The sequence below is a fragment of the Sapajus apella genome, unplaced genomic scaffold (genome assembly GCF_009761245.1).
Source record: "Sapajus apella isolate SASKATOON/1434 unplaced genomic scaffold, GSC_monkey_1.0 scaffold53, whole genome shotgun sequence".
NCBI classification, from domain to species: Eukaryota; Metazoa; Chordata; class Mammalia; order Primates; family Cebidae; genus Sapajus; species Sapajus apella.
In genome coordinates this window covers 10,813,582-10,835,641 of record NW_022436993.1, presented here as the reverse complement: position 1 = coordinate 10,835,641, position 22,060 = coordinate 10,813,582, and the positions used below count along the sequence as shown (strand labels likewise).

General features: G+C 36.5%; 1 protein-coding gene across 9 annotated transcripts in view; it reads right to left on the bottom strand.

Moving 5' to 3' along the window:
• Nucleotides 1–22,060, bottom strand: part of TRDMT1 (tRNA aspartic acid methyltransferase 1) — a 70,039-nt gene that overhangs the window by 27,063 nt on the left and 20,916 nt on the right. For 5 of the 9 annotated variants that reach the window (XR_004258438.1, XM_032244135.1, XM_032244132.1 and 2 more), the window contains one exon: nt 6,265–6,374. Coding sequence is in view for 5 of the 9 variants with exons in the window: in XM_032244135.1 (XP_032100026.1) it covers nt 6,265–6,374 (110 nt within the window). In the remaining 4 variants the exon portion in view is untranslated. Of the gene's footprint in view, nt 1–2,975; nt 3,154–3,542; nt 3,571–6,264; nt 6,375–6,472; nt 8,527–22,060 lie in introns of those variants that run through there. The other 4 variants (XM_032244134.1, XM_032244137.1, XM_032244140.1 and 1 more) reach the window with 4 other exon arrangements.

The window sequence follows — 22,060 nt, the reverse complement described above, 5'->3', positions numbered from 1 at the left end:
TCCTTTATTCTTTTTCTTTCTTTTTTTTTTTTTTATTCTTTTTCTTTCTTTCTCTCAAAAAAAAAAAAAAAAGAAAAATGTATTTGAATTAAAGAAAGTAGTCATGGAAATGCGCAGGTTATCTTTAATGACTAAATATTTTAAAGCCAATGGAAACTTACGTTTTACATTATATGACTATACAAGTTAAGGAAAATACTTCTGCTTTCAGACAATACTAGATCAAGTCAGTGTGCTAACACTGTTCATCCCATGTTGATTGACAGGTATATTTGTCCACCTGCCTGCCTTATTTCTTCTTTTCTCAGAAAGTATTCTGGCTATTCTTAGGCTTAATTTTCATTTGAACTTTAGGAAGAACTTGGCAGATTTGACAAAAACAACTTTTTGAAGTTACAGTGAAAGAGAACTAATATTTTTACAATATTCAGCCATCCTATCCAAGATCACATTGTAATTGGTCTTGCATGCTTTCATCATTTTTTAAGTCTCTTTTAACTCCCATGTGAGTTATACAGATTTCTTTTTAAGTGTATTTCTAGGTATTTATAACTTTCATCTTCTTACCAAAAATAGGAACTTTCTCCTGCTATGTTTTCTAGTAGGTTTTTGTTTGTATATAATATGCTATTGGTTAGCATATTTTTGTAGTCAGCCTCCTTATTAAAGCACTAATTGTTCCTCATCTACTATTTTTGCTTAACACATTTGTGTTTTCCAGGCATATTCAATCACTTTTTTAAATATTTAGTTCTATTTATATGATATTTCTCTGTGTATACACATTAGCTAGCAGATCCACAAGAATATTAAGTAACAGTGCTAATGGGTGACATCCTTGTCTTTTTATTATTTTAATGAGAATACTTTTAAAGTTTTACCATTTGGCATGTTACTGGGTTTAGACATATCTATCTGTATGTGTGTGTGTGTGCTTAAACACAGATATAAACATACACACACAGTCTCCCATATAACCCCATATCAATGTACCTCCAAAAGTCAGTAACATATACAAAGCTAGTAAGTGACATATATATATATATTGAGGTAATATTCATTTTTTCTAATTTTGCTGAGAGATTAAAAATAGTCAGAAAAAGACACTGAACTTTGCCAAATGTTTTCTGGCATATAGCTCTTTGCTCTTCTGATTATTAACATGTTGAATTTATTAACAGAATTCCTAATACTAAACTACTTTTGCATTCCTGAAACAAAATCCATTTTGATCAAACTGTATTATTCTTCAAATGTGCTTCAGAGCTAGTGTTCATATTTTACTTAGAATTACTGAGTTCATAGTCATAAGACAATGGTTTTCTTACTTTGCAGCATATATTAGGTATTTAACAGAAACTTGAGTGGGTATTTCCTATCATTTATTGCCCTGTGAACTCTGATGTTATTTTATGCACGTATACTCAAGACAATTAGGCCTTCTTGAGAATTGTGCCAACTATCATCATAAAACAATTTTCTATGACTTAAACGCTTTTTGCCTTGAAATCCATCTTATCTAATATCAATTTTCACACCCCTGTTATTCTTTATTAGCATTTGCCTGGTATTTCTTTGTCCATTTTGGGGGCACAATATGTTGTTCATTAAACAGTGTTCATAAATGAATTCAGAAACATTTCACAGTATCTATTATATGCCGGGCATTGTGCTAGGTCTGGAAATATAACAAGGAACAAACCAGATGAGGTTTCTGCTCACATGAAGTGTATATATAGTTATATACTAGTGACCAGAAATTTCCCATTGCCACCTAGACAACTTGCTGATTTTAATTTTATTACCAGTTATCTTGATAAACTGTGGAGTCCTGCTTTTGATTAGAAACCTGTGTGTGATTTTTCACACATAACCACAGGCAGTTACAAAGGCTTTCCACAGGAGACCTCAATGGGGCTCCCCTCCCCAAACAGACTCGGTATACAGCTGGTGCACCACAGTCTGAGGGGAGCTGCAGTCAAGGTCTCAGGCGCTGAGGCCAGCGGTCATACTTTTAGAATATTTGCATTTCTGTTCCAGAGCCTTCATTCCAAGGTCTCCTTATCTGAGACCTTGAGTGGAGCTTCTCTGCCAAGGCCTCCTTGTGGGGAGGCGTAGGAAACCCTGAAGACACTGACAATGCTGGAAGAGTATGCCACTCTGACTTCAGTCCCCAGCACTTTTCCACTCCTAGCCCTCCCTGCCTGCCCTCCCCTTAAGGCCAGGGATTCCCTCCACAGCGAGAGGGCCCTGACATCTACACTAATCCATGGGTAAATGGAACCAGGCAAGTGGTATTGCCTCTGCTCTTAGATTCTTGCCAGTAACACCACAGTAAGTGAGTAAAGGCTAACTTTTGTTTTTGGCTTGTTGCCTTAACAAGACTTTGTTAACATTGAATCTCTGAGGGCTGAGCTCTCTTTCCCACCTCTGCTGATCCCCTGAAAATAACACTGATTAATGACCTTAAAAAATTGATAGTTGGGCCGGGCGCGGTGGCTCAAGCCTGTAATCCTAGCACTTTGGGAGGCCGAGGCGGGTGGATCACGAGGTCAAGAGATCGAGACCATCCTGGTCAACATGGTGAAACCCCGTCTCTACTAAAAATACAAAAAATTAGCTGGGCATGGTGGCGCGTGCCTGTAATCCCAGCTACTCAGGAGGCTGAGGCAGGAGAATTGCCTGAACCCAGGAGATGGAGGTTGTGGTGAGCCAAGATCGCGCCATTGCACTCCAGCCTGGGTAACAAGAGCGAAACTCCGTCTCAAAAAAAAAAAAAAAAAAAAAAAAATTGATAGTTTCATTTATCTCCAAAGACATATTTTGTGTGTGTCTCACTTCCTCTTCCCACTCCAATTACATTATTATTTCTACACTGCAAAGCTTTACAACATTTTCACCTATTTTCTAACCACAGATTTTCTCCTAACACGGCAGCTTTGTTCCTGGGTTTTCTACTTTGATTCATCTCTTACTTAGCTAGATTAAGTGATGGAGTCATCCGTTCCAGAAAGACTCATGGATGTTACATTGCGTCTTTCATTTTAGGAAAATTTTTATCTATTTTTGTTAACAGTTTTTGTTCCACTGGAATCATTCTCTTCTTCAGAAGCATTAATGATATTTATCATGGATCACTCTGTCTTCAGCAACTATTATTTACTCTACAATATGTAACTGGAGAAAGAGAGAAAGAGATTATTTTAAAGCAGTGATGGTCAAAACCCCCAAATATGATGAAAATTATAAACAAGAAAAGCACCACAAGGTCCAAGCAGTACAAATAAAGAAAAGCATAAAAAGCACATAGAAATAAAACTTTTGAAAACATGTGATAAAGATAAAATCTTAAATGTAGATAGCAAAAGACACGATATATTAAGAGGAATGAAAATAGAAATTATCACAGACTTTAAGTCAGAAATTAAGCAATCTAGATAACACTGGAAAATATTAAAAGAAAACAAACAGATTTTTTAAAAATATCTTTCAAAATGAATGTAATCAAAGATACTCAGTAGGCCAGGCACAGTGGCTCATACCTGTAATCCCAGCACTTTGAGAAGCTGAGGTGGGAGAATCAGTTAAGCCCAAGAGTTTGAGACCAGCTTGGGCAACATAGTGAGACCCTGTCTCTCCAAAAAAGAAGAAAAAATCTGTAAAAATTATATTTCACAATGATGACAACATAAAATACTTTTTAAATCAAAAGCACCAAGGTAATTTTCCCTTTCCACATATACATGACAAGAGACACTAAAGGTTTTTCAAGAAGAAAAATTATATGACATGCAAACTTTGATCAAAAAACAAGAATAAAAAGTGCTGAAAACTGTAGATATAGAGATAAATATAAAAGACTTTTTGTGCTTTTTAAAAGTTCTTTAATAGATATTTGACTACTTAATCTAAAAATAGTAACAATGTATGTTGGTGTACATAACATTTGCAGTAGTAAAATGCAAGACAAAATAACAAAATAGACCAGTAGGGGAAATTGGAGGTATACTGTTAAAACTTAAACATAAAGTGGTATAATGCTATTTGAAGGTGGGCTTCCACAAGTAATAGATGCATACTGTAAACCCTAGAGAATCTAATAAGAAAATAAAACAAAGATAGATATAGATATGCAGATATTTAAAAAGACATTTCAGTTTACACTGAATATTATGACTAATTGTCTTAAAGAAAATATTAGTGAACCATACATACATGATTTTTAAAATAACGGCATCAAAGAAATTGATTAGGAAAAGGACGCTTTTCAGTAAATGGCTCTGGGACAACTTTATGTCTCCTTGTAAGAAAAGAAATAAATCTTGACCCATATCTCACAATCTACACAAAAAGTAACCTTAAATGTTCAAAGACCTAAATGTAAAAACTAAAACTATAAAATTTCAGAAAACAGGAGAAAAACTGAGTAAGCAGAGATTCCTTAGGACACAAAAAAATTGTCATCTACAAGAAAAAAAAAAGATAACATCTGTATTTTGACAGACATATTTAAGGAAAGAAAAAGATAAGCTAGGGAATTGGAGAAGAGATTTGTTATGCATATTTCTGACAACTGAAATCCAGAAAAGATAAGCCACTCTTACAATTAAATAATAGTAATACAAACACCCAAATAACAAAAATTGGAGAAGAAATGTATTGACAGAGAAGATATATAAATGGCCAATAAGCACATTAAAAGATACTAAATCTCATTAGTCATCAGGGAAAAGCAAATAAAAAACCACAATACCACTACATGCTCACTAAAATGGCTAAAATTTAAAAGAACAGCAATATCAAGTGTTGGCAAGGATTTGAAATTTGTCAGTTAAACATTAATAGTGAGAATGTAAAATGGTAAAAACAATTCAAAAAAACAGAAAATCTGGTATTTTCTCGTAAGTTTAATAAATTTAGGTATTATCCACAAGAAATGAACAAAGGAATACAGTAATGTTCACTGCAACTTTACTTGTAATAGTAAAAAACTAGAAATGACTAAATGTCTATAATAATGTGATTATCTATACACATATTGTAGTATATGATATTCTATTGTATGAAATATTACTCAACAATAAAAAAGAGCAAACTACTGATATACAACAAAACATGATGAATTCCAAAAACATCAACATTAAACAAGAGCAGTACCACTCAAAAGAATTACACTCTATGATTTTGTGATACACTACAAAGAGAAAATCTAATATATAATGAAAAGAATGTAGATCCATTGTGACCTGGGTTGGGATTGGAGACTGACAGAAATGGGGCACTAAGAACAATTTAGCATGACAGAAATGTTCTACTCTTGATTGTGAGGGTGGTAGTTACATAGTTGATGACTGAGTCAAAAACTGCCCACTTAAAATTACATACAATAAATGACATGTTTATTGCATGTAAATTATGACTGCATAAGAAATTTGTTTGTAAAATTTTTCAGGGCAAATTAGAAGAAAAACACAATTTCACTTTTTTTTTTTTTTTTTTTTTTTTTGAGATGGAGTCTCACTTTGTCACCCAGGGTAGAGTGCAGTGGCACGATCTTGGCTCACTGCAACCTCTGCCTCCCAGGTTCAAGCAATTCTCCTGCCTCAGCTTCCCTAGTAGTTAGAATTACAGGTATGTGTCACCACACCCAGCTAATTTTTTTGTATTTTTAGTAGAGATGGGGTTTTACCATATTAGCCAGGCTGGTCTTGAACTCCTGGCCTTGTAATCCACCTGCCTGGGCCTTCCAAAGTGCTGGGATTACAGGTATGCGCCACCGCACCTGGCCTATTTCACATTATTTTTAAAATAACTCAACATACATTAGTGTTTCAATACTTGTGCTGAAGTCATCACATGAGAAAAAGGTTAACCTTGACAGGTTTGCTAAAATATGATGCATTCAGTAATAGCAATGATTTTCTCCCTTGTTCATACTGCATGCTATATATAGAACACAAGTATTTAATAAAAGTAAGTACTTTTTTGAAGTTTAATACCACAGAACGAAGCATTTAGAAGTCAAACTTATCCTTGCACTCTAATTATTTCTGAGATACCAAAATATTGATCTCCCTCTCTAAAGCTGGATTTTTTTTTAAAGGATGATATCTTTTGAAAGGACACAAAATGTTCATTCCCTTCTCCTGAACTCTTAAATTTATATGTGACTTATCTTCCAATTAAGCCACCAGAAACCAGTATTTGTCAGTGTTTTTCAATTTCCCTTGCTACATACTCATTAAAACAATAACAATTACTCACCTCAATAGTCTTGGCAAGTAACTGTGTGTGTGGAAAATTATACCTGTATACTTCGTTAGCAACAGTGTTGACATCAATGGCAGCCACCACTTGTGCAGGTATACAGCTTTCTGTAATGATAAATGGAATACCTTGAAAAGAAAAGTCCTTAAAAAGTTCATTATAGAAAGAAATCAAAAGAGCAGAATTTAGTGACACATTTCCTTACTTCCTCACTTATTAGCCTGATCTCAGACTGCCAGTGAAAGGTCAGGCCTGGGGAAGCCAGGCATGAAGTGAAATATTTGAACATGGACTTCTGGTTCATCTCTCTAAACAGCATTCCAATGCTAAAGATAAGGTTTAAATATTTTAGTGCTTACCTCTTGTATTTGCTTTCCTCCCTCATGAAGATACACCCATATAAGTCAAATAGAAAGTTTTCATAAGTTAAAACAAACCAAAAATTGAAAAGTGAAGTATTCTAAAAGCCATGTGATTTGGAACTTTACATAAATAAATAATCATTTGTTCTGCACCCTCTCACATTAATACAAAGCTGCTTCACAGTACCTTTGAAAATGCTTTAAGGTAAGCTTTTTTAAATACTAGCTTTATTGAGATATAATTCACATTTGACAAAACTCACCCAATTAAAGCTTAGATAAGTTTTTAAATGAGATGAACAATTAATTGGCATCCAAATGTAAATAGTTCATAGACCAGCATTTTAAATGTTGACAGACCAGGAGAGAATATAAGAAGAATAAGGAAATAATTACAAAGGAATGCCTTCACTGTCATCTTGTCTTGCTGTTGAAGAAAAGCATTTGCAAAATGTTTTCAGATTCAGAGAAATCCAGCATATTCTTTAATGTTAGTCAAAACTGGAACTCTACAATTGTAGCTGTAGGTATATTTCACAATGACCACCCTCTTTCCTCAAACACGTAAAAAAGCAGTTATATGTATGCCCTGACTCAAGTCAGGAGAAAGTGTTAAGTTTTAAAAATAAAAGTATTCGAGACTTAAGAAAATTATCAGAGAAAACATTACAATATTATATAGTAGCTCCAAGTAGCCATTTCTTTAATACCATTTGCTGATTAATAGTTAGCTTCTTAGCTTAGTCCAAATATCAAAAGAAGGAAAAAAAAATGGTGTGAGGAGCTAGGACTCATGCAGCAGGCACCCGGAAATAAAAGCAGACCACAGGATATAGGGCAAGGAGAAAGGCTCACACACACTCAGAAAACAATCATAACCTTCCACTGAGGCCTGGAAGAAATGAGGCCAGGGAGATAACAAAGGCACAAATGTCTCCCAATTATTTATACCAAGTGCCTGCGAGGCTCTAGACACTCAGCTAGGACCAGTTATCCCCCAGGTATCTTGCTGAAAAGTTAGATCCCCTGTGTGCTGCAAGCTTGTTAGTCTACTTAGGAATGCCATAGGTAGCTGCCGCTTCTGCTTGTAAGTGCAGTTAACTAGTTACCGGCCTTAGTATAAAATAAATTTAAGGTTATAAATTATGTCTGTCAAAGTCACTGAATCTTGAAACATAAATTAAGAAGGCTTCTAAACAAAAGAAAATATTAGTGTATAAGGACCAATTTGTAAAACCACAAAACTATCAGAATTCAACTCAAGAATTAAGCTACTACTAATCATTGTAAGAGAGCTAAGAATTAAATACACTTCATTGTACTATTTTACTGTTTTGTTAAATAAGATATGTTGTAATCAGCAAGATGTAGCTTGCTTGTATTTCTACTATACATGAAGCAAACTGGGATAACCTGAGGTTGGTTAATAGGAGTTTTATCTTTTCTTCAGCCTGAGTGAAAATCTACAGTGATGTGCTGACTCTGTACTATAATCAATAATTAATTTTACGTCCTTGTGTTATATGCATGGAAGTCACAAAAAATGACAAAATCAACTGACAAATGAGTATTTAATGTGGTAATCCAAAACCTGATGAACTGAAAGTTCTTTCTCAGGAAAGAATAGATTTTTAAAGCCAATAAGTAAATGCATTGTTCGCAAGGATTGATGAACAAATTTTAGACTGTTATAAAATTAGGAGTGACTTACTGCACAACTTAAAAAGTTATTTCCATTAAGAGAGATGGATGTTACTGACACTAATTCAACTTGCCTTTTCAAAAATAGAATGGGGGCTGGTTATTGTTTCTAAGGAAAAGGTTAAACTTACACATAAGCTTTTGTTATTTTTGTTGTTGTTGTTGTTTTTTGAGACCAAGTCCTGCTCTATCACCGGGCTGGAGTGCAGTGGTGCAATCTCGGCTCACCGCAATCTCCACTACCTGGGTTCAGGCGATTCTCCTGTCTCAGCCTCCCACATAGCTGGGACTACAGATGCAGACCACCACACCAGGCTAATTTTTTGAATTTTAGTAGAAACAGGGTTTCACCACGTTGGTCAGGATAGTGTCGATCTCCTGACCTTGTGATCCGCCTGCCTCGGCCTCCCAAAGTGCTGGGATTGCAGGCAATAGCCACCACACCAAGACCAATTTATAGGTAAGTTTTAAAAAGCAAACCTGTCAATTCTGTCAAAATCTTCACTTGAACTCCAAACACAAGTTGTCTTGATATTTCTTAGTACACAGTTTATAATCTCCAAAATTCTTTTTTTTTTTTTTTTTGAGACAGAGTCTTGTTCTGTCGCAGGCGCCAGGCTGGAGTGCAGTGTGCAATCTCGGCTCACTGCAATCTCCGCCTCCTGGGTTCAAGCAATTCTCCTGCCTCAGCCTCCCGAGTAGCTGGGACTACAGGTGCACACCACCACACCCAGCTAATTTTTGTATTTTTTAGCAGAGACGGGGTTTCACCATGTTGGCCAGGATGGTCATGATCTCTTGACCTCGTGATCTGCCCGCCTCGGCCTCCCAAAGTGCTGGGATTACAGGCGTGAACCACTGCGCTTGGCCCAAAATTCTTTACCTTTAAGTTACATATGTAGATTTTGAAAATGTGTAACTAAAAATGTCAAAGTGAATATAATTCTATAGAATTTTGCCTATGTGAGCTCCATCCCTTGAGTGATCCATAAGCAGTGATTTTCAAAAACGAGAGAGAATTTGGGAAAGGGATTCATCAGTATCTTTTGGTTGAAATAGAGGAACAGGATGTGTTTTCAGTACTTTGACATATTACTTTGCCTAGATTTTATTCATGGTATTTCAGTTACTCTTCAGGGTTTCATATTTATTAAAAGGAAGCCTGATGTTTTTTTCTAAAAAAGTGAGATATCCTACTTAGAGAAACACAATTTTTGAGATAGCATCTCACTCTGTTGCCCAGGATGGAGTGCGGCAGCTCACTTGCAACCTCTGCCTCCTAGGTTCAAGCAATTCAATTCTGCTGCCTCAGTCTCCTGAGTAACTGAAACTACAGGCACTTGCCACCACATACAGCTAATTTCTGTATTTTTAGTAGAGAAAGGGTTTCACCACATTGGCCAGGCTGGTCTTGAACTCCTGATCTCAAGTGATCTGCCTACCTTGGCCTCCTAAAGTGCTGGGATTACAGGCGTGAGCCACCACGCTTGGCTGAGAAACACAATGCAAATTATTTTAAAAGACTGTTAGATTGGCTCTGTAAGGAATGCATAAGAACATCACACCTTCATTTATATGAGGACTAAATTTAAAAGGTAGATTTAGTTATTTCAAGAGAGTCTTCTAGGTGAGATGTAAGAGATGTCACTGAAAAATATATACATAATTATTGCTCTCAATATGCTCCATATCAAAGTAGACAACACACACACACACACACACACACACATTTGAAGAGCAATACCTTGCTTTCTTTTTCTGATGATTCTTTCTGGAAAAGCTGTAGGGAAGAACTTTTTGCTGGTAGTAGTGAAAAGGTTTACAAGTTGACACTCTTCTTGACTTTCCTAACCAAATAAATCAAAAAATTTAACTGTTCTTGTATAGTTATTAATGTGGGGGGAAAAAATCAATATTTATAAAACATAAATGCAAATGTAAAAAATGTAAATGTAAAGATGTTATGTTGGATAATATAATGCAGTTTGGAGTTTTGAGGAGGACTTTGAGAAAGAAAATTAAGGCATAACCAGTCCACTTTGAAATAAGGAAAGAAGTTTTTAAAAATTCTGTTCCTTTATTATTATTTATTTTCTAATCTATATCTCATATAGATGAGCAACTACTGAATTACTCATTATAACCACACCTGAGACATTTAATCAGGTATGGTAACACTGACATCTAGTTGTAAAATGAAAGATGAGCTGAATACATCCAGTGTCCTTTCATTCAAAGTGATAGTTTAGGAATAAAAGTACAAAATAACATACAGGCCTATAAGGATCTGAACTTAAAATTGCTGACAAATGTTTTATCACTATTAGTAAAGTATATTGCTGGGCTCTTTTTAAACGTTCTTGCATTTTACTGGGCATGGTGGCTCATATCTGTAATCCCAGTACTTTGGGAGGCCGAAGCGGGTGGATGACTTGAGGTCAGGAGTTCAAGACCAGCCTGGCCAATGTGGTGAAATCCCATCTCTACTAAAAACACAAAAATCAGCCGGGTGTGGTGGCTGGCGCCTGTAATCCCAGCTACTCGGGAGGCTGAGGCAGGAGAATCACTTGAACCGTGACGCAGCAGTTGCAGTGAGCCAAGATCATACCACTTCACTCCCGCCTGGGCAAATGAGTGAAATTCCGTTCCAAAAAAAATTTCTCTTTCCATGTTCAGTGCAGAGAAAACCTGATTTGTGGGAATCATCATGAAGTAACACTGCATTAATGCTTAATCTTTTCCTTCTACTTATAATTGTCTATTAGGAGAGAAACTAATACCATTTCCCAGACAAAGCTGGACCTTAGGGGAAATACTACCGTGCTTTTTTTCATGATAATCAATCTTCAATTCCCTTGTCCCTCTTCCCATTTCAAACTACCTAGCAATATGCTAAACTCAACACTAAGCAAACTAATACTTACGAAAGAGTATGAAAGGTGGATAGCAAACATCACCTTTTTCCTATTACAGAACTCAAGGAACATCACAATTTCTCCTTAGTGAGTGCTCAGTCTCTTTGAAATAAATTTTACATCAAATTAAATTTTACTAATAAAATTTTATTAAGTTTTACTAATGACTCAAAAATATGATTTCTAGTTATACCATCTGTGCAAAAATTATGTGCATATTCCAACATTTGTTTCTTCCTCCTCTTCAACAACCAAACAACAAATTTATTCACTGTGGCAATGTACCCTACTAAAAGGATATCTGCCACCCCCTCTACAGCTAGATGCAGTCATGGACTAAGTTCAGACTCATGAGTGTTCTAAAAAGGAAGAGAGTGGTAGTTCTGTATGCTTTCTGGCCTTTCCACTGGAGGTTTGGAAAGCAGATGTAATGACTGTAGATCCGTTTGCCATGATGGACCATAAGGATGATCCATGTGCTCTCATCACACTCTGCAGCTCACTCTACTGTCGCATTTTTCCCAGGACAGTGGCCCTCTCACTAAACTAGTCAATCAACTCAGTGCAAACACCACATCTCATTCATCTGGGTACCTCAGCACCCAGGCATTGCAGTTATTGCCACAGAATAGCCCGTCAATAAATGTCTATTGACTGAATACATAGAAAAGAATAAGTGAATTATAATTCCTAAAATCAATTCCTGATTATTATTGATTACCCTCTTTGTTGTCCTGTTTCTGAGAACACTGCTAGCTTAAAAAGTATTTAATAAGCCTGAACTTATATGACTATCTCAATGCTCATTTTTGAGTAATTGTTTGACATTTAGGTCAAATTTTTTATCTCGGAAACACCTACAATGAAGTTCCCAGGATAACCTATGAAATTCTATTTAACTTAACAAATATCTTAACTATAATCCCAACAGTGCTATTGTCAGGCAGTAAGTAAATACCTGTGAGATTACCTATCATGTACTGAGCACTCTACTGAGGATACAAAATGAGTGAACATTTGTTTTCCCTTTTGCCAGCATCCGGCCCCTCTTTTTCTGGCAATAGTCCCAGATTTTCTTTGGGGGAATCTTACCTCACTTGTGCTCTGTTGAAATGGTTCAGATGGCCTCAAATCCCCCTCCCCTTGCTTCTAGAAGCCTGGGGTCAAGTGCCTGAGTGGTTTCAGACTAGCCAGAGTGGTTTCAGGATGGGCATGCAACTCAAAACAAGCCAATTAGGCACAATCAGGGAGACCCCTGGCTTTTTCTTGTGTAACTATTAATAGCAAGAGTTGCTTGATCTTTCTTACCAGGTTTAACCTTGGAAAGATATAAGGTGGGAGGCTACTACAGCCATTTTGATTCAATAAGGGGAGAACATATATAAAAATGCATCTAACCTAGAATAAGCAAAGCTGAGATATATGGAGAAAAAACTTGTTTCTGGTGACATGATTTGAGCCCCTGCTTCAAGCTCTACTCCTAACTGGCCCTACATTTGGACTTGGTCAATTAAAGGAGTCAATATTTACAACTTTAAGGAAACCAGTCTGAGTTAAGTTGCTGTCACTTGCTAATAACAGTTCTAAGTGGCATTCAAGTGAACACACACAAATATGCCATTTGTTCCTATGAGGAAAAGCATTTCAAATTCCAAACTGGCAAACAGAGCAATGTGAATGCAAAAGTCCCCTAAATAAGTAACTAGTTAACCATGCATCAACAAAATAGAAGTACTCTTCTTGATAAAGCACTACACAACTGTCCTAAATTGAAGAAAGAAGGTCAAGAGACTTCAATTTGGGGAGTGAAGACTCCCTTGTTGTAATACCCAATTACCTATTTCTATATGTGGATACTAAATACAATATCGAGAAAGAGCCACTTATAAGCTATAGCTCCCATGTCTTTTAAGGGGCACAGAATATTTTCAGTTGCCCAGCAACATCAATTCTTATAAAGTTCAAGTCCTAAAACAGTTAAAATGGAAATTTCATTATAAGCAATTCAAAAATACCAAGTTTTAAATGATCAATATACATATAAAAGATGCTGAGCCTCACCAACAATGACAGAAATTCACATTAATCAGTTTTACCTACCAGATTGGCAAAGACTGAATAAATGTACACTGTCTAATGCCAGCAAAGATTTAAGAAAATCTGCACTCCCTCATATCGTTTGTAGTATCAATTGATAATAATTCTTCTAAGTATTAGACCTAGTTATACTACACCTGGAAATGTTTGCTAAGAAAAAACGCAGACAAGTATGTAAAGATACAAGTCTAAGACTACATACATGTATGAAAATAGGTATGTTAAAAAAGATAACATCCATATTTACTGTCACGAAGCAATATCCATATTATTTACTACATACAGCAATCACAGAATACCTTGTTGAGTAAAAATCCAAGTTTTGTAACGTGTATGTGTATATGTGTAAGATAGAAAAAAATAGCAAATATCAACAGAGGCTTCCTGGTGGTGAGATTTGGAGGTAATTCTTACTTTTTCCTTTAAACTCTTTTGGAAACTTTGATTTTTTATTTATTTATTTTTATTTTTTTTACAATGAGAATGTACTTTTTTTAGACAGAGCCTTGCTGTGTTGGCCAGGCTGGAGTTCAGTGGCACAATATCGGATCACTGCAACCTCTGTCTCCTGAGTTGAAGAGATTCTTCTGCCTCAGTCTCCCGAGTAGCTGGGACCACAGGCACGTGCCACCACACCCCACTAGTTTTTGTATTTTGAGTAGAGATGGAGTTTCACCACATTGGCCAGGATGGTTTCAAACTCCTGGCCTTGTGATCCACCTGCCTTGGACTCCTAAAATGCTGGGATTACAACGTGAGTCACTGTGCCAGGCGAGAATGTACTATTTTTAAAATTGGCAAAAAACAAAGAAACAAAACAATGATTTTTATCTTGGAACAAAAGAATTCAATACTGCTCTTGGTTTTGACCCTGAAAAACAACAAAAGGAAACTAAGTAACAAGGATAGACAAGAAAGGTTTGGCTCTATTCTCAAAGCACGCCAATTGTGCTGTGACCCGTTACAGGCAGATACACACCAGTAAACAATTATAACTCATTATAATTACAACAATTATAACTCAGTGCCTTATTTTATCCACCAACTCAACAACAATCAAAGAACAAAAATAAAAATTAAATTATTCTGGTACTTTATTACCATCTAAACCTCAGCAATCTATTAAAGTTTAACATAGTTTAAAAATTCTAGTGAACTTAAAATCATATGCTAACATGATTTAAATTAAACTAGAATTTTTAAACTACAAATCCTTTGAATTATAGGTTCTTTTGGACAAAAATTCAACTCTAATGAAGACATATGCCAAAAGCTATGGGGTCCCGTGTGTGCTAAGACTCTGGCATGTGTTTCTTTTTTTTTTTTTTTTTGAGACGGAGTTTCACTCATGTTACCCAGGCTGGAGTGCATGCGATCTCGGCTCACCGCAACCTCCGCCTCCTGGGTTCAGGCAATTCTCCTGCCTCAGCCTCCTGAGTAGCTGGGATTACAGGCACGCGCCACCATGCCCAGCTAATTTTCTGTATTTTTAGTAGAGACAGGGTTTCACCATGTTGACCAGGATGGTCTCGATCTCTTGACCTCGTGATCCACCCGCCTCAGCCTCCCAAATGGCATGTGTTTCTTAAGTCTCATTCATTGAGTACTAGACGACAATTAACTTCATTATTGAGTCTGAACAAAAATCACTAATGGATGCCCAAGAACTTTTTAATATTAATGTTCAGCTCTCTAATAGAGCTGTTTTACTTTAGACAAAAGGGTTTTGCAAGGTTTGTGGTGATTTAAAGTCTCAGAATAAAAATAATTAGTGGGTATAAGAAATCATTGGTCCAGGAGAAGTAATGGTCATTTTTAAAATTCCAACTATACTTTACCTTGTCCCTAAAAATGAGATATAATTTTATGCTTTTAGACAACATGAGAGCTGGTTGGCACTATTCTTGAATAGCACTTTTTGCCAATATTGCTGATAATGTTCCATGGGAAAGCAAAAAGCAACAGAGATTCTAAAAAAGTTCTGGACACCAAACTGTACATGCAACCTTGACCTCATTTATCCATTAAATAATCATCCTGTAATTATGCATAGATTTGCTCTCATACATCAACTTCTTTTCAACTTTGAACAACAAAAAGTTCATATTTCTAAAGGAGCAAAAAAAAAAAACCCTTAAACTTAATTTTTTGACCCTAGTTCACTGTTAGCATATAATTTAAATTTTGCAGTTGAGTACAGACCAATTTACTCCCAAACGATCTATTTTGACAATATTTAAAATATTTTCAATAAAAAGAAAAAGAACAAAAAAGTTTTACCAAAAATATCTGTTATCTATTAAAATCTGACACACAGCCATGCCTACAAAAACTCTTCATGACTCAGACTTAATACTTAAGTTTAAACTTTTTACAGCAGAATATCTACTTCAAGCTATATACATATTTCACAGCAAGCATGACTGTAGTTCATTTTCTCATTTGTTCATTCACTCATTCAACAAATATATCTAAGGAATATTCCAGACAAAGTCTACCCTATCATGGAGCCTACATTCTCAAGGAGAGAGACAGATAATAAATGAACAAGTTTAAATTATGCCTAACAATAAAAAGTACTATGGAGAAAATTAAAAAACAAGGCAAAACGTCATGGGAGAAGGGAGTGGTTCTATGTTCATGTACGTTGGTTACAGAATGTCTCTTTAGCAGCAACCTGGAGGAGATGAGGGGATGGGCCCAACAGAGAGCAGGAAAAAGAACTTTCTAGACAGAAAGATGAGACACTGCAAAGGCCTAGAGATGAGAACATGCTGGTTGTGTAGGAAGAAGAACCAAGAGGCTAGGACGCCTGGAGTAGAGTGAGCAAGGGGACACCCACAGGAGATGTGGCCCCAGAGAAAAAGGGTTCTAGATCAGGCAGGCCTGGGGACCCATTCAGGACTCTGGCTTTGAGTGGTAGAAGCTCCTCAGAAGTTTTAATCACAGTAATAACCTATCAGATATAATTTTTAAAGATCACTGGCCACTCTACTGTAAACAAACTTCTGATGCCAGAGTAGAAGCAAGGAGATCAATAAAGAGGCTACTGCAATAATCCTTCTTCAGGGTCCCAGAAAAGCAGCTCATGCCAAGCTTAGCTGCAGATGCTTTTTCTGGAAGGAAAACTCCAAAGTGGCAAGAGTGAGGGCAGTGAGGCAGAGAAGGAGGGAGTGTATTAGCACATCGGTTGATGCTTCTCAGGAACGATGCTTTTGGTGTCATATCTGAGAAATTATTGCCAAATTCAAGGTCATGAAGAGTTATTCCTGTATTTTAAGAGTTTTATAGTTTTAGTTCTTACATTTAGAGGTCTATGGTCCATTTTTGGTTGACTTTTGTATATGATGTGAAGTAAGAGGTCCAACTTCATTATTTTATCCATTGTCCCAGTGCCATTTGTTGAAAAGACTATTCTTATACCTCAGTTGAATTGTGTTGGCACCCTTGTTGAAAATCAGTTGCCCGTAAATGTGTGGGTTTATTTCTGGATTCTCAATTCTCTTCTGTTGATCTATATGTCTATCCTTAATGCCGGTACCACACTATCATGATTACTATTACTTTGTTTTGAAATTAGGGAAGTGTTAGTCCTCTTACTTTGTTTTTTCAATATTGTTTTGGTTGTTCTGTGTCTCTTGAGTTTTTTGTGATTTTAGGATCTGGTTGTTAATTTCTGCAAAGAAGTGAGCTGAAATTTTGATAGGTATTGTATTGAGTCTGTAGATGAATTTGGGGAATGCTGACATCTTTATCTTTCAATTCATAAACATGAGATGTTTTTTCATTTCTCAGGAACCTAGCTCTGGCATGAGGGATTTGATGACCACACCTCAGAGCTGTCAGGGGAGGGCTGTATCTGTTGTGGGAGATGATGAAATTCCCTGCAGTAGAGACACTACCGGGTCTAAAATAGCACTTCCCACCTTCTCACAGGCATTTGAGCAAGGAGCATCATCAGGGAGGAGGGAGAGGGAGGTATCTGCTGGCTCCTTTCTCATCCTGTCTCTTACTGCTTTAAAGTCTCCCCAAGGTGTGACTCTCCAACTCCCCCCTACCTACACACACAAGTCAGGTTTTGTGATCTGACCCCTCCAGACAGCTACTGAGCAGACAGAGTGCATGTCCACAGCCTGATGCTTCACCTGAGTCCAGGCACAGGTGTCAATGATCATTATGAGGGTAGAGCTCGGCTCACCCTATGACAGTGTCAGATGAGGCAAGGTGGCATTAGTCAGGGTACAACACTGAACAAGCAGCCCCAGGTCAGGAGGCAGGTGGAGCCAAGCAAATCTGGGGTGGCACAAAAATTAAGTCTGACAAGACAGGAGAGACATTATGGATCAGCTGATAAAGGTGAAAATGGAGAGAAATGGTAGAGTTATAAACACAGTCTGAAGGTAGAGCCTGTAGAATTGGCTGCTGTGGGTGAAAAAGAAGAAACAAGATGACTTCAAGGCTCAGGTATGGACAACTGGAAGAATGGAGCTACCTGTTACTGGGGTGAGGCAGGTTAAAACAGCAAGGGGACAGAGACCAGACGTTCAGCTTTGGGCATTCTAAGAGAAAACAGAGAGAGTAAGAACAACAATACCTGCCTAACAGAAAAATTACAGAGAAGCTTATTTCAAAGTTAGTCCAAGTTGTGAACATAATTGGCCAATATGTACGGCCCTGGTGCCTCTTCTCTTTCACAACTCCAGCATCTCCCCCGACAGCTCCATCACTGCGGTTTTGTTGCCCATCAGACGTTTCCCAAAACACGCACTAAGGAACACTATTTTCACAATGTAGGTGCTCTCTCCTTCCCTGCAAAACAAAAGGGTTGGGGACAGGAACAGCAGGGTCCTTGCCCAAATATAAATACATACGGGAAGCACTGTTTTAAGCCAAACAGCTTCTTTACTTCTCAACACCTCTGATACATTTCATGTGTCCTGAGAAGGTCTCAAGGAAAGATGTTGTGTGAAGAATTTCTAAATGCATTTGAACATCAAGGAACACTGAGTAAACAAAATCCATATGACCCTCTCAAAAGATGTGGAAAAAGCTTTCAATAAAATCCAACATTCCCTCATGATAAAAACCCCTCAAGAAAGTAAGAGTTGGAGGAACATACCTGAAAATAATAAGAGGCATCTATGACAAGCCCATAGCCAACAGTATACTGAATGGGCAAATGATGGAAGCATCCCCTTGAGAACTGAAACAAGACAAGGATGCCCATTCTCACCACTCCTATTCAACATGGTACTGAAAGTACTAGCCAAAGCAATCTGGCAACAGAAAGAAATAAGGGGCATCCAAAAAGGAAAAGAAGATATCAAATGATCTCTCTTTGCAGACAATATAATTTTATACCTAGAAAACTTTAAAGACTCCACCAAAAGTCTACTGGAACTGATTAATCAAAGTTTCAGGATACTAATGAATGTGCAAAAATTAGGGGCATTTCTATACACCAATAATATTCAAACCAAGAGTCAACGCAAGAATGTGATCCTATTACAACAGAGACAAATAAATAAATAAATAAATAAATAAATAAAATACCTAGGAATACATCTAACCAAGGAGGTGAAAGATCTCTACAAGGAGAGCTACAAAATACTGCTAAAAGACATCATATAGGACACAAACAAATAGAGAAACTTTCCATGCTTATGGATTAAAAAAATCAATATTGTTAATATGGTAGTAATTGGCTGAAGCGATCTACAGATTCAATGCTACTCCTATCAAACTATTAGCATCATTTTTTTTCACAGAATTGGAAAAAAAAATTCTAAAATTCACATGAAACCATAAAAAAGCCTGAATAGCCAAAGCAATCCTAAGTAAAAAGAACAAGGCCAGAGGGATCACATTACTAGACTTTAAACTGTAAGTCTACAGTAACCAAGACGGCATAGTACTGGTACAAAAACAGACACATTAGATCAATGAGACAGAATAGATAACCCAGAAACAAAGCCACACACCCACAGCCATCTGATCTTCAACAAAGTAGACACCATTTAATAAATGGTGCTAGGATAGCTGACTAGACATATGCAGAAGAATGAAATTGGACCCCTACCTTTCACCATATATAAAAATTAACTCGAGATGGATTAAAGACTTAGACATAAGACTTCAAATAATTAAGAATCCTAGAAGAAAACCTAGGAAACACCACTCTGAACGTCAGCCTTGGAAAAGAACTTATGACTAAGTCTTCAAAAGCAATTGCAACAAAAACAAAAATTGACAAGTGGGACCTAATTAAACTAAAGAGCTCTGGCACAGCAAAAGCACTATCAACAGAGTAAACAGACAACTCACAAAATGGGAGAAAATATTTGCAAACTATGCATCCCACAAAAGTCTAATATTCAGAATCTAAAAGAAACTTAAACAACTGAACAAGCAAAAAACAAACAACTACATTTAAAAACTGGGCAAAGGACATGAATAGATACTTTTCAAAAGAAGCAGCCTGTCAACAAAATGAGAAAAAGTGTTCCTAATCACTTTGGTATGTTAATAATCATTTAATAAGCATTTAGTCACAAGTATGTGTGTGCATGTGCATGTGTTTACATACACATATATATTCTTTTCTATATATGCAAACATATGACAAATTAATAAAGACTAAAGGTGGTATCTTGAAATAGCAAAAGAAAGCAAATTATTCTACCAAAAAGACACATATACTCACATTTCACTGCAGCACTACATATACTCACATGTTCATTGCAGCACTAGTCACAATAGCAAAGACATGGAACCAACCTAAGTGCCTATCAATGGTGGACTGAATATAGAAAATGTGGCATATATATATATATATATATATATATATACACACACACACATATATATATATATACACACACACACACACACATATATATACACACACATATAGCATGGAATATTATGCAGCCATAAAAAAGAACAAAATCATGTCCTTTGCAGCAATATAGATACATCTGGAGGCCATTATCCTTCTGTTGCTGTGAATTAACACAGCAACAGAAAACCAAATATCTCATGCTCTCACTAATAAGTGGGAGTTAAACATTAGATACTCATGGACAAAAAGATGGCAACCATAGACACTGGGGACTACTAGAGGGAGAAGGGGGCGGCAAAGGCTGAAAAACTAACTGTGGGTACTATGCTCAGTGCCTGGGGGATAGGATCATTCATACCCCACATCTCAGCATCACAGAATATATACAAGTAACAAACTTGCACGTGTACCCCTTGACTATAAAAGCTGAAAAAGAAAAAAAAAAAATTTACACCCACCCCCCAAAAATACTCTGCAGTAAAGTAAGCACACATTATTTATCACAAGAAAAGATAAGTGATTCAACTGTCTAACGGTAAGTTCAGATTCTCTTTTACGGAATACTCAAAATTCATCTTACATATTTTTTTTTTCTGTATTTAAAGTTTACTTTCACAGGTACCAAAGAAGAAATGATAAATATATTTTAATGGGACAACTTTTTACATTGCTTCACTTTAAATCTGAATGCTATATAAGAGTAACTATGAGGAAATATGCATAAAAAGGAAAATGTTATATTCCAAATACAGATATGTATAAATTAAAAAACAAGCAGTTCATATCCCAGCCACTAACAACTGATGCTACAAAAATATCCTTAGGTGACATTCATAGCTACATAGAAATACACTTCATCATAATGTAATTGCCTGATTCAGTAACAAACACACCCAGTTACAAAGTGGTTTGGTAGATTCCCAAGTCGGCATATAAGTCGTTGAAGAACAAACACAAAAGAGATTCAGAAAATGAATAATTAATATGTGACAAATGAGAGGCATAGCATTTTAAAAGAAAATATTAAGGCTGAGTAATTCTTACTAAATGAAATGAGGTATTATGGTGTAAAACTCAAAGCCAACTCCTTGAAAGAGCTTTAGAAACTATCTGTCAGACAGGCATTTTTGCTTTTAAGGCTGACTCCAATATTTGACCACACAGAGAATAGTCATCCAGCTAGAGCTTTCCTTTATTTACCACCTTAAGCCACATTTTACTCCCTTCCTGCTATTACATTTTAAAGTGAGAAAAACACAGAATCTTATTTGCATATATTTGTAGGTGACCTTGCAGGCTCCAATGATATATAACATATGACGCAACTTCTTCCACTGCTTTCTAAAAGAAGATATTTTCCCTTGGAACATTCTTGTTAGCCAAAACTTTATAAACTGTGCAGGCATAAATATCAAAGTGTGCATAAGTAGTTCCTGTGTAGGTTAAATATGTACTGAAAAATTTAAAAGACATTTTTATGCTGTGGCCCTCTAGAATCTTTGCCGATGTTTCCTGTGTCTGAAAATTTACCGCAGTATGTATCCTTTCCTTCCCAAATAGAAGCCAGAACTCACTTTCTCCACTTCCCTTGTCTGACAGAGAGATGTAGTGCCTACCAATCAACTGCATCCACATCAAAAGACCTCAATTTAGAGTAAGCAATGTGAGGAGAGACTTCAATTCAGAAGTGGTAATGTAAGGAAACAAATGAGGAAACCCATCTTTCTGGTGAGGGAGGTACAGAGGCATCCACCTCTCAGGGGAAAACTGTGATGGCACTTCTGGCTTCCAGACCTTGGCACTGTTGGTGTCAGCTGTGATGTCAGGATAAGGCTTCACTGTGGCAACACCCACAGTGTAGTGTGGGCAGTGCTCCT